The sequence below is a fragment of the Uloborus diversus genome, chromosome 1 (assembly GCF_026930045.1).
Source record: "Uloborus diversus isolate 005 chromosome 1, Udiv.v.3.1, whole genome shotgun sequence".
NCBI classification, from domain to species: Eukaryota; Metazoa; Arthropoda; class Arachnida; order Araneae; family Uloboridae; genus Uloborus; species Uloborus diversus.
This window is the reverse complement of record NC_072731.1, coordinates 64,855,790-64,873,366: the sequence shown is the minus strand read 5'-3', so window position 1 is coordinate 64,873,366 and position 17,577 is coordinate 64,855,790. Positions and strand designations below refer to the sequence as shown.

The 17,577-nt window shown below is 34.7% G+C and overlaps 1 protein-coding gene across 1 annotated transcript in view; it reads right to left on the bottom strand.

The window, feature by feature from the left end:
* LOC129234624 (protein ABHD11-like) overlaps positions 1–17,238 on the bottom strand; it is a 43,133-nt gene extending 25,895 nt beyond the window's left edge. Inside the window, exons 1-3 of the mRNA XM_054868657.1 lie at positions 17,218–17,238; positions 6,321–6,406; positions 3,669–3,822 (exon numbers count right to left, since the gene is read on the bottom strand). Of these exons, the coding sequence (XP_054724632.1) occupies positions 3,669–3,822; positions 6,321–6,397 (231 nt within the window). The 5' untranslated portion in view covers positions 6,398–6,406; positions 17,218–17,238. The remainder of the gene's footprint in view (positions 1–3,668; positions 3,823–6,320; positions 6,407–17,217) is intronic.
* Positions 17,239–17,577: the final 339 nt, after the last annotated feature.

Genomic DNA, 17,577 nt, shown 5'->3' with positions numbered 1-17,577 from the left:
GCTTCTTTCTGAACTCTACGTTGTTGTGTTAGAATCTCTGAGAAAGGCAATTCAAATCGATAAATCATTTCTTTTCTCAGACTCCCAAATTGTTTTGGATTGGTTAAAGTCATCTCCCAGCAGGTGGAAAATCTTTGTTGCCAATCGTATCTCAAGAATTCAAAAAATGACTTCTGAAGCATCCTGGCATCATGTGAAGAGTCAAGAAAATCCTGCCGATTGTGCTTCACGAGGTATTGCAGCTTACAAGCTAAAAGTTCATAAACTGTGGTGGTCAGGGCCAGAGTGGCTAAGTCAGGATTCTTTACACTTTCCATCAATTGATTTGTCGACTTCCTCTGAAGAAGACGTGAAATGTGAGGAGAAGTCATCCACCGTTCTTACTAATGTCTCAACATCAAGTCAAGGCAGCTATTTTTTGGAAATCATAGCTAGGTATTCATCATTCTCACGTTTAATCCGAGTCATAGCTTGGTGTAAAAGATTCCTCAACAATTGCAGATCATCTAGAGTTACTGGTGTGCTAACATCAAAAGAGGTAGATGATGCTACCAAGATTGTTATTCAAACTGTACAAGAATCAGAGTTTCATTCCGAAATTCAACTCTTAAAGAAGAGACATCCTCTTCCCAGCAGCAGCAAGCTTCTGCCTCTGGGTATTTTTCTGGACACTGATGGAATAATCAAAGTTGGAGGAAGATTAAAAAATTCGAGCCTGAGTCCAATTCAAAAACACCCAATCCTCCTTCCTAAGAGCCATCACTTCACTAATCTGGTCATTCAGTATTTTCATCATATCAGTTTGCACAGTGGACCTCAACTTACCTTATGCTGCATTCGACAGAAATTCTGGATTCCTTCTGGCAGAGGAGTAGTCGGAAGACTTTTATCCAAGTGCCAAACCTGCTTTCGCTTCAGAGCTAAATCGGGTGAGCAGCTCATGGGGAATTTGCCTGCAAATAGGTTCAGCGCTGGCAGAGCGTTTTTAAACGTTGGCATCGACTTTGGAGGACCATTCATCACCAAACCCAACGTTCCCCGAAGCAAAGTAAAATTAAAATCCTACCTAGCGCTCTTCATTTGCATGGCAACAAAGGCTGTGCACCTTGAGGTTGTTTCGGACCTCTCAACAGATGCCTTTTTGGCAGCATTCCGGCGCTTCATATCCAGACGAGGAAAACCTATCAACATGTTTTCCGACAATGCAACTAACTTCAAAGGAGCCTCTTCATATCTAAAGGAACAGTTCAAGCTAATCAAATCTGTTGAAGTGCAGAACTTTGTAACTCAAGAATCCATTAAATGGCACTTCATACCCCCCACGGCACCTCACGTCGGCGGACTCTGGGAAGCTGGCATCAAATCGACCAAGCAGCTTCTAATTAAAACAATGAAATCAGCTGTTCTGAACTTTGAAGAGCTTGTGACATTGGTAACGCAGATTAAAGCATGCTTAAACTCAAGGCCTCTAACTCCTCTGTCTAATGACCCTCAAGACTTGCAACCTCTTACGCCAGGACATTTCTTGATTGGTGCTCCAATGACTTCTTTTCCAGAAGAGGTCCCTTCACAACCAGCGTGCTTAAGGAAGCGATGGAATTTAATTCAACATCTCCGAGGTCAGTTCTGGAGGAGATGGCACCTGGAGTACCTAAATCAATTACAACAAAGAACCAAGTGGAAGAAACCAAGACGAAATCTGAGAGTCAACGATTTGGTCCTTGTGAAGGAGGACAATCTCTCACCTCTGCAATGGAGCCTAGGCAGAGTTGTTCAAGTATTTCCAGGAGACGATGGTGCTGTTCGAGTCGTGGATGTCAAGACCCAACGAGGACAATTCAGACGCCCTATTACCAAGTGTTGCCTACTGCCAACGGAAGACTGAACTGATAGTCCAGGCGGGGGAGTATGTTTGCTCCTACCGTCAAGAGAGGGCGCCACCAGTAAAGAGACTTTTAAAAAATATGTATTTTTGTTTTGTGTATTCGTTGGCGGGAATGTGATGTGAGTCTGTCTGAAATCGAAGAAGATGGTTAATGTTTGGTGGTGTAAATAAATCGAATAAATCTAGAAAAAAACCCCGAAAAGGAGTCATCTATTGCGTTTAATGTTTTCAGAGTGCAAGTTGGTGAGTTATTAAACTTGGCTTTCCAGGAAAAAGGGTAAGCCAATCATTTTATTATTAAATGAACTTACAATTCAAAACATTGCCTATTATTGCCTATTAAAGCGGTAAAAAAGTACTTGCACATATTAACATTACATATCGTTGGAAAGGGTATATTTTTCCGTTTTCTGCGCAATTTGTTTCAATGCTCTAACTTCAATACGGTGGGAGTTATTTGCGTTTTTAGCTCAAATTTTTTTAGGCTTACTAGTTAGCTAAAATTTAGGCACTACTTTCTTTATTAAATCTATTAGTAAAAAGTGAAGGAATTGTCCCACAGTTTTCCTTTTGAAACCACTGGAAAGACCAGTTTTCTTACCCCAGATTTAACTCGATTTATGGTCGAAAAACTTAGCTTCTATCTCCAAAGGAAAAAAAAAGTTACAAGCAGTTTTAATCAAGTTCGAAAAATGTCATTTCCATTCAAATTATTGATATTTTTTTTGACGTTGCCATAGTTACGACTTTTAGATTCGCTTGTTTCTTCTTTCTCATTCACAAACTTTAAGTTTTTCGTTTTTAACGGAAAATCTTAGGCTCAACTCAATTCAAGCCTCGAGCTAAAGAGCAAAATGTATTACTAGAGACTACGAATATGAAAGCGACTTTTCAAACGTACATAACTGCAGTTTTGCAATGCTGCGGAGCCTCTTACCCCTTATCGCTCTGCAAGTTGGTACAAATTATTTTGAAACCCAGGGAGGCGTGCTTTTTGTTCCAAAGTGAGCTCACAATGCGTTTTTAACCTGTTTCTTTCTAATTGACGATTTAAATTTTTGCGAATCAAATAAGATTGCGAAGCAATCCTTGGGGGTTGGTGCGCGTTATGGGGTTGGGCCTCCTAGTATAGAATAAAATAGTCGAACATTAACAAGCATTAATCAAGCAATCACAGACCTCTTCAGTGCAAGCAACGCATCGGAAGCTGAGCTACCGCTTTTCTTCATAACGGATTTGGAGCTGGTACTCAGGGCCTCCGAAAGCCAAGACAATTGTCAGTTTGGGTCGCCGAACTCTCTCCCTTATTAAACTTGTAAATTTTATAATATTTCGACTGCAAGTCGGGCCCTTGATGCCGGAATCACAAGTTCTCTTTTCGAACCATAATGTCAGACGAATCGGCTCCCTAATATGGTGGCCTTCGGTAGATCGATTGATTAGCATCTTGAAAACAATGATAATTACGGAAAAGAAAAATAGTAATATATTATTATTGTCTATTGTTTAGAACTCTTAAATCACACTACAAGAAAAAGTAGGACATTGTGATGTTTATCTCATCATGTATGGATGTATCGTATTTTAATAATAATAATAATAATAAACAACTGTTAAAATTAACTCTATAGAGAAAGACTTTTTTTCTTTCTCCACGTCTAAAACTGAAAATTCATAATATTCATAGAGTTATTCCAGACAAGGAGACAATATTTATGACTTCTTGAAATCGAATATTGATTTAAATCGCACTTGTGAAATCGTATACATCTTAAGTACCTACCCTTCTACCCGTTTTGAAGGTTAGTAATTCATAAGTTCCGTCCCAATCCTCCTTCGTTTGCCCCATGCCATGCAACAGGAGAAGAGGTGTTTTGTTTTTTCCTCTAACTTCACTTTTCACAGCGCATTCGTAGACCAGATCCACTGGAGTGAATCTAAGTATAAACGTACCAGAGAATGAAGTAAAGAGCAGAACTTAGTTACCTACAGTATAAATCAAAAAAAGAAAGAGATTCGAGACCAACAATCAAGAAATTCATACATTATTTGATTCACACAAGCGATCTTTTTGAACCTTTTTAAGAAAAATCAATTTTGCTTGAACGGGAAATAAAAAATAATTATTAAATAAAAACAAAAAGCCCGACTGCGTAAAAACAAAAAGAACTAAAAAGAAAAAAAATAAGCCCAGTAGTTTAGAATTTTATTAAGTATTACTGAATAACTATTCCGTTAAACTAAACGTTAATTTTAGGGGCCCCCTAGGGTTTCCATCTCTCTGAATTTGGCCCGTAAACAAGACCGGATTAACAAATAGGCAACTTAGGCAATTGCCTACGGCCCCGACAGAAAATTTCGGCATCCCTGCAAAAAATCATCAGGGCCCCTAACCGCTCATCAAATTAACATTCCCCCAGTGGCGTAGCTACGTACCGCACGACCCAGCAACGCGGGAAGGGCCCGGAGTCGGAAGGGGCCCGAAAAATTTTGCGTATGCATGTAGGGTTACAACCATTCTACATGATTTTACTTGGTTCGATTGTCTCTATTACCGCAGGAAAGATTCGCCGTTTTGTTCAGTATTTTGCTTTTAAATTCAAGATCTGATCTAAATCACGCATTGGATCTGAGTTTAATAGATATAAATTAATACATTTTTAATGTTAATTTTTCAAAATTCCGTGTACTATTTTTTCCTTCTTACTGGTTTTTCTTTTTTTCTTTGCACGTGATATCCTCTTTTAAGTAAGCGAACTAACTTCATCAAACTCCTTCTTTTATGAACCAGTAAACCTTTTTTATCAGTAATCGTAATCAGTAATCGTAATCAGTAATCGTAAAATCAGCCATCGTAATTTTAATGCGCTTTACTATTGGTATTTTATTCAAAAGTGATACCAAACTTTCAGAAAATTCATGCAAGATTCACTTCGTCACAAACCATCAAACCTGCAATGATGCGCGTTTTTTTATTCTTCACCAATATATCACCCAATCGATTAATTAATTATTTTATCAAGCGAAACATTAATTAATTGATACAAAGTAATTTGTAAAAACTGTAAATAAACTAGAAGGTTTACTAATTTAGGAAACTAGGGTTAGTATGTGGAATATTAACATTTATATTTCCCTGAAAATATCAAAATGAAAAGAGCGTTCTTGTATGCAAAAAACTTCACTATTTCATTCTGGAAAAGTATGAAAACTATGACTAATTTGAAGAAAAAAAAGAAAGAAGGAAAACACAACTGTAGAACACTCCTACTTAGACTTGATTAATTCAAAATATATGAAGAAACTTCAAATTTTATGTAAGAGTATGTTGTTTCTTTTTACAAATTAGTACCTTACAAAAGATAACAGAAGGGCAGCCGGACAAACACTTAATATCTCTGACATAATATATTCAAAGTTCGCACAACAATAAACAGAAAAAGTAGGGGAAACATGGGGCAAAGTGAAATGGTGAAATATTTAGGCTACTTTTAGCTCCACCTATCTCGTATTATTTTAACTATGTAGTACCATATGTAATCTATTCCAGTCAATAAAAAGATACCGCCGAAGATTAAAGCGTTTGGTAATATAGGCAAATTAAAAAAATTGGTACTCATACTGTAATATTTCGTTTTAAATCAAAAATTAGTATTTTTGTACTATAAAATGATAAAGTTCTTGTTACTAATATTTTGAGTGTTAATTGGTATCTCTTAATATTCAATGCGGTATTAATTTAGTCAATATTAAGCTTATTTGTATTTGAAATAAATTGTACAATTAGTCGAGTACATGCGGGGCAAAGCGAATGGGGCAAAGTGAAATATTTTGTTTCATTTACTCACTCAATCATTTGATATAAATCACTTCCTTTTTCATTTATTTATTAATTCATTTACATTCCTTCATTTAGTAATTCACTTATTTATTAATTCATTCACTTATTTTCTCATTCATTCATTCTTTTACTCGCTCATTTATTTTTCTTCATATACTAATTGATTTATTCATTTAATTATTTGTTTAGTTTCATCGTCTTTTCATTTATTCATTCAACCTTTTATTTACTGATTCTTTTGACCAAAAATATGTTTTATATTCGAATAGAAAATATTTCATTAGAAAAATACTTTATTTTTCACTTTCCCCCCAAGGAAAAAAAGTGAAAAATTTCCACTTTTTTTTGAGGGCTCAAGTTTTTTGCTAAAAAGGAAAAAAATGCTTCAATGCAAGGTTTATTATAAAATACAATGTTCTTACTTTGTGTACTGCAATTTTCCTAACAAATTTCCGATTTGTTCATTTTAAAAACTCAGTCATCTTAGATATTTCACTTTTCCCCACATTCCCCTACTTATTCAAGTTATTCTCAACTCATGATATTCACATTGTTTTCAACTCTCCTTAATAAAACAAGCGAAATAATCCTTACGTGGAGTCCAGAACGGGAATCGCTATGACATACTGAATGGAAGTCAGCAAAATACAGGTGATTGCTAAAGATACCATATTTGTAGCCTAAAAAGTACATGATCAATAAATGCAAGTTAAGTTCAGGAAATTTGAATAACTATTATTAAAACACTAGAAAGTCGCCCGTCAAGGTATGACGGGTGAAAATTGCTTCTACATTTGAACGAAGCCATTGCCTGTTTGGTGATATTTTGATAGTTAAAATTGTAACCCTAACTCTCTCCAGTGAACGACTCTCAAACTCCAGTAGGTAGCGGCGTTTTATCGTCGACCATTTTTTCGTTTCTTCATTCCCCTGAAATAACACAGTCTTACCAGTAAAACAGTTGGGTTTCCGGATCGAGTTCAACCTTGTCACAAGAAAGCATTTTCCCGCATGTTACACAATACCAAAACATATTGTACAATTATCATGCCGTGGCGCGAGTTTCATTGTTGAAACTTGCGCGTTACTCGATCATCGGCTGGTATATATATGAGAATAGCAAAGATTCTAGAATAAAGTGTATATTTCAAAGTGTAGTATTTCTACTCAGCTTGTTCTACTTCTAAAACTTTCTTTATGAGAGGTAAAACAATGGCATAGAACTATACAATTAAATTAAATTTTTACGTTATTGCCTGGTCGTCATCACTCATGAACCCCGGGAACTGCATGCAGTTCTATTTGGATCGTTCCCCGATCAGATTTCGTTTACTATGCGGATTTCGTTTACTGCATACTTGGAACTTTTACCTTTATAGTCTATTAGATAGCGCCCAAAATTTCGACAAATAGCGTCATTTCTGCGATAAAGCTGGGTGAGGAGTCGTTTTTTTTCAGTTTTTTATGTAGATTACGAATATGCTAAGGCGGAGATCGAAATTAGTAGCTTTTGTACAGTAATTGCCAAAAAAAAAAATCATCAAAATCATCAATTTTTGAAGTTTCGGCTTTTTGTCAATTAGGGTGAATTTTACCAGAAAAAAATCCAAATGAAAGTTAGTCAGTCTTTAATTATATACTGGGGGCTCCGCCCTCTGCTCGATTCGGTCGCTTACCATCGTTCGCCGCCACCGGCGGTGGGTCAATCCTGCCTGCTGCGGGTGTCAAATTCTAGAGGAAAAAAACTGACTTGTTGCATTTAATACAATGGGGGCTCCGCAATTCGCTCGATTTGCTCGCTAACCCCCGTTTGTCACCTACGGTGACTCAATGCCGCCTGCAGCGGATGGTTGATTTCTAGAGAGAAAAAACTGACTTGTTGCACTTAATAAACAAAAAAGAAGAAAACATTTTTTAAAAATTATTCAAAATAGTAAGCTATATGAGCTTTTAACTATACTTGGGGCAAACATAACCGAGTAGCATTGTAAAGGCTACGCTGATCCTAATCACAACATTATGACACCGCCAGGTTATGAACTATGCTTATGTTGAGTTTTATAAAGATGCAATGTTAATTAAGAATGTTTAAGATTCTCTTACTTCAATTGGCTTAAAAATCGTTGTCGTCGTCATTCCCAATCTCCTCACGACATCCAGTATTTATGAAGTCGTGACTACCTGTACCGTATTCCTGTTTGGCACATAAGCAGTAGCAGATGTCAGAACATGGCAGGTTGACATCCGAGCATGGACATACTCCTTGTTACCACTAGAAGACGGTTTAGAGTCAATTGCGGTACGTTGTAGAAAAGAATGTACTCGTTGAATTCGAGTATCCACAAACTACAGCGTTTTTTTTAAAATTGAATGTCCTTGTTCCGAAAAGTTAAAATCTCTAAAGGTCTGACATTCAACGAAATTGTGGAAATCATCTTCCAAAAGATAATTGGATGCATCAGTTGCCAAATCGATTAACTCCACTTTTTAAAAAAATCCTCATTTCTGCTTTAACAGAGCTTTATCAGCAGTAAATTTATATTAAAGTGTTGGTTCAGTACATTTCTGACCATTTATTGGCAGAAAATGTAACACGAGGGCCTATTCATTCCTATGGATAGCACCATTTTCTTCATCACTTTTCCCGACTTTTTGTTTTATGGAGTTAATCGATTTGGCAAGTGACGCATCCAATTCATAGTCCTGGAAAAAGAGTTGATATAGTTTTTGACAAGTATAAAATTCTATAAAAGATTTTGAGCTAGCTCATCATCAAGATGATACGATTCTAGCATTGTATATAAATATCAAAGAGGCTTCAAAGTTTGATCTTGGCTACAGTTTCTTACAGTGAGCTCCAATAAAACTGACTTTATTCAGTTCCAGTTGGATTTGTGGAAAACAACTGCATACCAGTGTCAATTACAGGGAAGACAATTATTCTTTGCTAGTGATGAGAAATGCTGGAAAATAACATCAAAAATGGAACTACTGAATGCATGGAACTAGCTTGCGACCTCGAAGAAGCTGGCACAAGAATAGCAATACATGCCTCACATGTTGGTAAGAGCAACATCCTTGCAGTACAGTTGTTCATTCGGATGCATGGATGTCCTCATTCTGATGGCGTTCATTCATCAACTGAACTGCAAATTTCATGTTCGAATGAGAAAGCAAGCTAAAGAGCGGATGATCTTCCTTCAGAATGTTGTCAGAAACAGCTAAGCTACCAGGTGGATGCACCAGTGTTGGTCTGATGGAAGTTATAGTTGGATTTCATAGCTTATTCAAAGGTTGTGACAGCATTTCGGCGTTCTATGGAAAAGAAAAAGGGACCATTTAAAATAATGGTCACCGCATCATTTTATATTGAAACCTTTAAAAACCTTGGTGAATAATGGACCGTAAGTGAACGCTTGAATGCAAGCCTTGAACGCTTTGTATGTGAAATGTACGGCGGTTCAAAAACTGGAGACTTGAACAACCTGAGGTATGATTGGTACTGCTCTAAAGGAGGCCATGTTCTGCCTGAGCTCTTGCCTCCTTGTAAATCTACATTGAGTCTCCATGTCAAGAGAGCCAACTACCAGGCTGAAAATGGAGAAAATCTCTTGTTCAATATCAATTTTTTCCAACGCCAGATGAACATGGTAAGAATGCTGAAAACGATAAAATTATTATAACTTGGCTTGGGAGTCGACCCTCACCCGAGGAAGTCATTGAAATGATATCGTGCAACAAATGCAAAGCTTGCCAACAAGAAGTATGTCCATGCTCGGATGTCAACCTACCATGAACTGACATCTTATGCGCCAAACAAGAATATGATGCCGATAGTCACGACTTCATAAATACTGGATGTTGTGAGGAGATTGGGAATGACCACGACAACGATTTTTAAGCCAATTTTAAGTAAGAGAATCTTAAATACTCTTCTTCTTTAACGTTGCATTTTTTAAAAAGTCAATATGCGTATAGTTCAGGCAAACCTAACCTGGCAGTGTCATAATGTTGAGATTAGAATCAGCATAGGCTTCACAATGCTACCAGGTTAGGTTTTCCATAAGCATAGTTAAAAACTCATATAGCATACTTTTTTGAATAATTTTTAAACAATGTTTGCTCCTTTTGTGTTTATTGAATGCAACAAGTCAGTTTTTTCTTCAGAAATTAACCACCCGTTGCAGGCAGCACTGGGCCACCTTATGTGGCGAACGGGGGTTAGCGAGCGAATCGAGCAGAGGGCTGAACCCTCAGCATGTAATTAATTGCTGACTAACGTTGCACTTATTAAACGCAACAAGTCAGTTTTTTTCACTAGAAATTGCAACCCGTTGCAGGCGGCATTGAGCCACCGCCGATGGCGGCAAACGAGGGTTAGCGAGTGAATCTAGCAGAGGGTGGAGCCCCCAGTATATAATTAAAGACTAACTTCCGTTTGGATTTTTTTTCTGGTAAAAGTCACTCTGATTGACAAAAAGTCAAAACTTAAAAAATTGATGATTTTGATGCTTTTTTTTTTTTGGCAATTACTGTCCAAAAGCTACCGATTTCGATTTCCGCCTTAGCATATTCATAATCTACGCAAAAAACCGAAACAAATGACACCTCACCCAGCTTTATTGCAGAAATGACGCTATTTTTCGGTCTAGTTAGTAGACTATTTAGTATCATATTATTTATTTCCATTCGAACGAAGAAGTATTCTATTTTTGGAATGTGCCTTAGTACTTCACCTTAGGACAAGGTATACAGTGGTGGACAAAATTATAGACTCATTTTTTTTTTCTTTTGTTTCAATTATAACATGACTCAGTTTAAATTATTTTCATTGAAGTGGCTATGAATAGTTGAAGAAATAGTTCTAAAATTAGTACATCTTATCAACTAAATTAAAAAATTCATGAAATTTGAAACTTTGCAGATTTAATATTTTATCATTACGTGAAACCTGGACAAAAGTATAAACTCAAAGGTAAAAAATCCAGGATTACGAGAAAGTTTCGTTCGAAAATGTTAATTTAACGCCATATAATGAATAAATGTTGCCATCAGTGATTGCTAAAAGTTTTGTTTCTGGAAATTAATGAGAAACATATAAATGCACCGCTGGACAAAATTATAAACTCAATTTTTTTTTCCATTTTTTCAATCATAATTTAACTCGGTTAATTTTTTTTCCACTAAAGATAAATAACTGACTAAATAGTCCTAAATTCAGTATAACTCATAAACTTCATAAAATAAATAATTTAATTAAAAAAATTCTCAACTTTAATATCTTAATTCGCAACTCCAATAAACTATAGGGGCACTGCAGCCACTGTCTAATGGCGGATGAAAAAGGTAAAACAAACAGATGCCGTAACTTATAACTTGCTTTGAAGCTTAATGAATGACAGTAATCTTTCATCGTGCTTGTGGGAAATTTTCTTTTCGATTCCTCTGAAATTACATTACATCATAAACTCTCTGAAGCCTGTAATTTTATCCAAAGAAAACACGTGGAACGGAATGTTTTACCTTTTTCTTTAGTATTGTTAATCAGCGCTAGGTAGCGTATTCGAGCTCTGGAGTTGCGAAAAACACATGAAACCTGGACAAAAGTATCAACTCAAAAGTAAGAAACTTTGAAGTTTGGTAGAATTTTATTTTTAGAGTTTTGAAATGCCTCAAGGTTTAAAACTTGAGACAGAGCAACAAGTAGGAAAAATTGTGGCCTACAGAGATGCTGGTAAAACCCAGCGCCAAATTGCCTATGTAGTTAAATGCTTCCAAAGGGCAGTAAAAAATGTACTGAAGGATCGCCCAAGTTATGGAAAAAGAAAAAGGACGGGGAGGCATTCGAAACTGAGAGAGATTGAAGATATATTTTACGCACAGCATCAAACACTGGAGCTTCTTCCAGCAAAATTCTGAAGACTTTAAAACTCAAGGTGAGCTCTAGGACAGTTATAAGAGTTCTACAACAAGCTCAGAATATGAAGTGGAGAAAAATGAAAACACAGCCAAAGCTGGAGGTTCGGCATATTACTGAAAGATTTCAATTTGAACTGTCTTAGAAAAAAAAATTGTGGAATTCAGTTGTTTGCTCCGATGAAAAAAATTCAACTTGGATGAACCAGATGGCTTAAGGTACTATTGGCATGACATTAGAAAAAAAGAACAACACATATTTAGCCGAAACTTTGGTGGAGGTTCTGTAATGGTTTGGGCTGGTTTCTCTCAGCATGGTAAAGCAGGATTAGCGTTTCTCAATGGAAGACAGAACGCTGAAGATTACCAATTAATACTGGAAGATCATCTCTTACCTTTTGCTCATCTGATTCCTGTAGGTAACTGGTTATTTTAGTAAGATAACGCGAGTGTACACACAGTGAAATGTACAAAAGAAAGGTTCAAGCGCTGGGGTATCAGTTATCAAATGGCCAGCTCGTAGTCCGGATCTTATTCCGATTCAAAATCTTTGGGAGACCATGGTTCGCAAAGTTTATCTGATGGGCACCAGTACCAAACCACAGAGGAATTAAAAAGAGCAATACTTTCAGCATGGAACCATATGCCACTGCAGCTGTTGGAAACTCTTGTGAAATCTATGCCTAGCCGCATATTCCAGGTAATTCAGAAAAATGGAGGCCCAAATCGTTTTTAAAAGTTAGTAGTTTATACTGATTGCTAGATTTAATGCAGTGTTAATTTTTAAAACATTTCAAATATTGATTTTTTTTTCAATTTGTCCATGTTAATAGCAAAATTACATTTTTCTAAATCTCTGCTTTGTTTTTCTAAAGTAATTGCAAATGCAACTTAATTAAACTCAAAATTTTTTTTATTTTGTCAGCTTATAACTGTGTTTACGCAGTATCGTAAGTTTGTAATTCAGCATTGGTTTATTTTTGGATATTAAATTATTAAGTATTTGAATAAAATTCTACCAAACTTCAGAGTTTCTTACTTTTGAGTTAATACTTTTGTCCAGGCTTTATGTGTTATGAAGATATTAAAATTGAGAATTGTTTTAATTAAAATTATTTATTTTATAAAGTTTCTGAGTTATACTGAGTTTAGGACTATTAAGTCAGTTATTTATCTTAACTGGAACAAAAAAAAAAAAAAAAAAAAAAAAAAAAAAAAAATAACCGAGTTAAATTATGATTGGAAAAATGGAAAAAAAAATTGAGTTTATAATTTTGTCCAGCGGTGCATTTATATGTTTCTCATTAATTTCCAAAACCAAAACTTTTAGCAATCACTGATGGCAACACTTATTCATTCTATGCCGTTAAATTAACATTTTCGAACGAAACTTTCTCGTAATCCTAGATTTTTTTACCTTTGAGTTTATACGTTTGTCCAGGTTTCACGTAATGATAGAATATTAAATTTGCAAATTTTCTAATTTCATGAATTATTTAATTTAATTGATAAGATGTACTAGTTTTAGAACTATTTCTTCAACTATTCATCTTAAATTCAATAAAAAGAGTTTAAACTATGTCATGTTATAATTGAAACAAAAGAAAAAAAAATTGAGACTATAATTTTGTCCACCACTGTAGATGCGTAGACATTTAACATAAAACAAAAAAAAAAAAAAATGTTTATTCTCCCAAGTTAGGGATCCTCCTCTTTAACCTGGGACACTGAATATATAGATCATTCTTGTATGTATGCAGCAATAGATAATCGTTTGGGACACCAACTATCATTTTAAAGAAGTTTATTTTACAGCTTAATAAAGAAAAAATTATCATTAGATAGAAGTAAAATAATCTTGTAAACGTTCAAAGATTTCAGAATGTATACTTGCCTATGAAAGTATTGAATGTCTCCCCGGCCTTCTTAATTCTTTTAAAGCTAATGTTTCCGCGTTCCCCTCTATATTTGGAAGCATGAAAGTAATTGATGAACCCAAATAATTCCAAATGCAGCTGATTTTTAGCTCCCCATGTTCCTCATTTCACATCTTTTCACATTTATTTTCATTCCTTAATAATGCATGAAATTCAAACGCAAATAAATTATTCTCATCAACACTTTGAGACTCATTTTCATTCGTAGAACTAACATACGCAATATTTTGGCAAAACATTTTTTGCTCATCTCAATTGATTTCATTTTTTTAAACAATGGCAACTTTTTTGTCTTCTTAATGTATAACATATTTATTGTCCCCATTTTAAAAAAAAATTGTATTTACACTTTTTTTTGAATGCAATTATACACTTATATGCACATATACACTCTTATAGACATTTTTTATGCCTTACTGCTCTAACTTGGAATAGTGTCCCAAGTTTGGAGCATATTTGCAATTTCTCAAATTTATGACTGAATTAGTTAAATGGAAATGAAATTGCCAAAATAAGGCACAGGTACTTAGACGAGATGAAATGCGCAACAAATTCAGTCTAACGCTGCTCAGTTAGAGTAGGTAAGCAAAGTTATTTCCATTCTTAAAAATCGCATATTGTTCTGAAATTTTAAAAATCATCAAACTTTCCCCAAAAAGCTGATACATCAAAGTTTAACTCACGTAGTCAAGCCTCAAAAGATAACTATTCCTTTATCCTGTAACATCATTTATTTCTCACTGGTGAAATACCGACATATTTACTAGCCCTCCAAATTAAATTCGGCAAAATTAACCAAGTTAGGGTAGTGTCCCAAGTATGGGCACTTGACTGCAATATCTCATTAGTCTAACAGGAAGCTAAAGGAGTATAGTTAGCTTCTACGCTAGTGTAGCGTTCCAGGAATATAATTCCAGTCAGAATCGCCAACGTAAGTAAGAAGTCGAGACAATTTTGGAAAGGTGAAGTGTTACATTTTATAATGAAATCAAATGTATCAATAACGGAATCAATTCACCCGCGGCTAACAAGAAAACCTACCCGTGTGTCAATCACCAATTGGAATAAAACTTTGCACAAGGATTAAAATATTGAACCCATGTTCTTTTTTTTGTTTTTAAATCGACAATAAGCATTTTTAACGGCGTGAGATTTATCACCAAATATTGGGCTATTGAGATATTAGAGGATGTTACATATATATATTTTTTAATTTTAAATTGCAAATATGCTCCAAACTTGGGACACTATTCCAAGTTAGAGCAGTAAGGCATAAAAAATGTCTAGGTTGTTTCCTTCAGTCGAAACTAGTACTTTTTGTCACTGAAATTGATAGAACAAGCATAATAATAATAATAATAACAATAATAACATGGACCCAGAAAATACTTTCATTTTCTCAACAGTTATTTTTTAATTTTTTAAAATGTCCGATTTTTCAAACAAGGCGTGGTTTTGATGACATCACAAATGATGCTCTTTGGCCCATCATTCTACCGCATTTCCACGTTATGATAATCAAGAAGCGAATTAAAATTATGCTCTACGCTTGCTATCAACCATATCGTTGCCAATACACGTGAGTAGAGATGCGAATTAAATATTTTGCTCTGTGAATGGCAACACAGAATGGCATTTCATCATTTGGGATGTCATCGGCAGAAGCGTAACTAATAAAAGCGCACCGATTTAAGTAATTTTTAAAAAATATTAAACAAATTATTTAAAAAATGGTCAGATCCTATTGTTTTTAAGCATGCTCTTTCAAAACTTTAAAAATTTTCGAAACGACACCATTACAAAAATTAAAGTAATGATTCTAAATTCGACAAAATTAAACAAACCAAAGTTGACTTGTTTTAAGATTTTACTGAAAATACTATTTGTAGGAGTAAGCCAATCCTCGCGATCAACCTCTTCGCGTGAGGATTTATTTTACTGCCTCATAGTCCTGGATCTGACAGTTCTTCTGAAGGAAAATTTGAGTGAGGAGATTTTTTTTCAAAAATATTTAGCAAGTGTCTTAGAAAGTATTTTGGGCTTGAGTGGACATCAACCACTTGGTACATTTTCTAGCTATGACGTCATCAAAGATAGATGAAGTGCGCTGTGGTAAATGCTCACAGATATTGTAATACTTGACCGATTTGCATGAAAATTTTGTCAGTAAGGTGTATTTTGAGTAAATAGCAACGAGCTTTTACTATTGCTACAAAATAGAAAATGATTTGTAAATTCTTTTGTTACATTTCAATTACATACTTCATTAATTCAATTAATTACATGAAAACGGTGATTACCACGGTAAAGGATAGTTATATACTAATTGAACATTCATAACTGCAATGATTACCATGAAAAAAATATTTGATACTAATAAAAATTAATTGTTATAATGATTACCATGAATAAGGAATAATAAATGACTTTGTTCATAAAACTTCCAGGTAATGTATTTTTCTCCATTCACTCAAAGCTCGAATGTGAACAATGGTTTATCCTTATAAATAGTATTTTCGGAAAAATCCCGAAGCATATCAATTGTTTCTTTAATTTTTTTGAAATTTCAATCATTACTTGAATTTTTGTAACTAAAATAAAAAAAAAAGAATATATTACACCCTCTAATATGCCATAAACCAATATTTAGGCGTAAATCTCACTCCGTTAAAATGGTTTATTGCCGATAAAAAACACGAGTTATATTTAATTACAATATCTTTTAGTGTTTTATCAATGTGCAAAGTTTTGTTCAAATCTGGGAGAGATCGAGTTACTTGTGTGGATTTGCAGCACACACTAGATGGTGTAAGTATTTAAATGTTCTCCTCAGTATAAAGCTCTTTTATATTGTAAGTTTGCTTATATATATATATATATATATATATATATATATATATATATATTTCATTTCAAATAAAAATTATATTGTCAATAAGACGGACGGAAGTCATGGGGTTTTGTTTTGGATCTTTATGTTGGTCTTGAATGGGCAATATATTTCCATAATAAAGAGACAGACCGGAGAAATCACGAATTAAATAATTTTGACGGCAGACAAAGTCTTCAGCATATCGTACTAAGTTTTACCTTCCTCTATGCGGGAGCATCAAAAACTTAATACGGCACTGCTACTCAGTTTTGTGTTATTCTGAATAAGCAACATTCAGGGGTTCCCCGATTCTAAATTTTTGGTTGGAGGGGGGGGGGGAATTTCTCAGTTTTCTAAAAGGAACTCCGAATTATACAAAAAGATAGGACACGGGTATGCACTGCACACATACGCTTTTCAAATTAGAGTTTTAAAATTACCATAGCACAATACTATCTCCAAAAAGGCCAAACTGTCAGACAAATGTCAAATAAGGAAATTTTTGGGAGGTCATAGTGACCTCCCGTGAATTTCCATCGGGTTCCCCGGGCAAAATTCCTATTGTAATATGACCTTTTTAACCTCACCACGAGTTATATCTAAATGTTATTTGTAGTACAAAATAATTTTAACAGACACATTTTTAACACAAAAATTTCATTTCGATGAAAACAAAAACCGTAAATACACATACCTAAATGTTTCAACTGCAACAAGTGTATATGTATGTATGTATTGATTTTTACTTATTATTTTGACACCTTACCTTTAAACTGCCTAAGTTGACTCAAATACTTTTAGTTATCTAATATTACGTCAAAATCCCCTCCCCTCTTTTTGTGCGATTCGATCAGATTATAATGTTATCAAATTTAGGATTGTTAGGTAACAATAGCATCGCTTTACAATTGAACTTCTGATAACATTTTTGAGTATACACAACTGAAAAAAAAGGGGTTTTCCAAGGGAAAAGGGTAAGCGACTCTTGCGTACGTTTTAAGATAAAGTTTCATTGCGGTGCCCCTCATAACTGACAACTGGATCATATGAAATGAGAAAGCCAAAATCATTTTATTACTTAACTAGCGGTACCCACACGGCTTTGCCCGTAATGGAAAAATTAAAA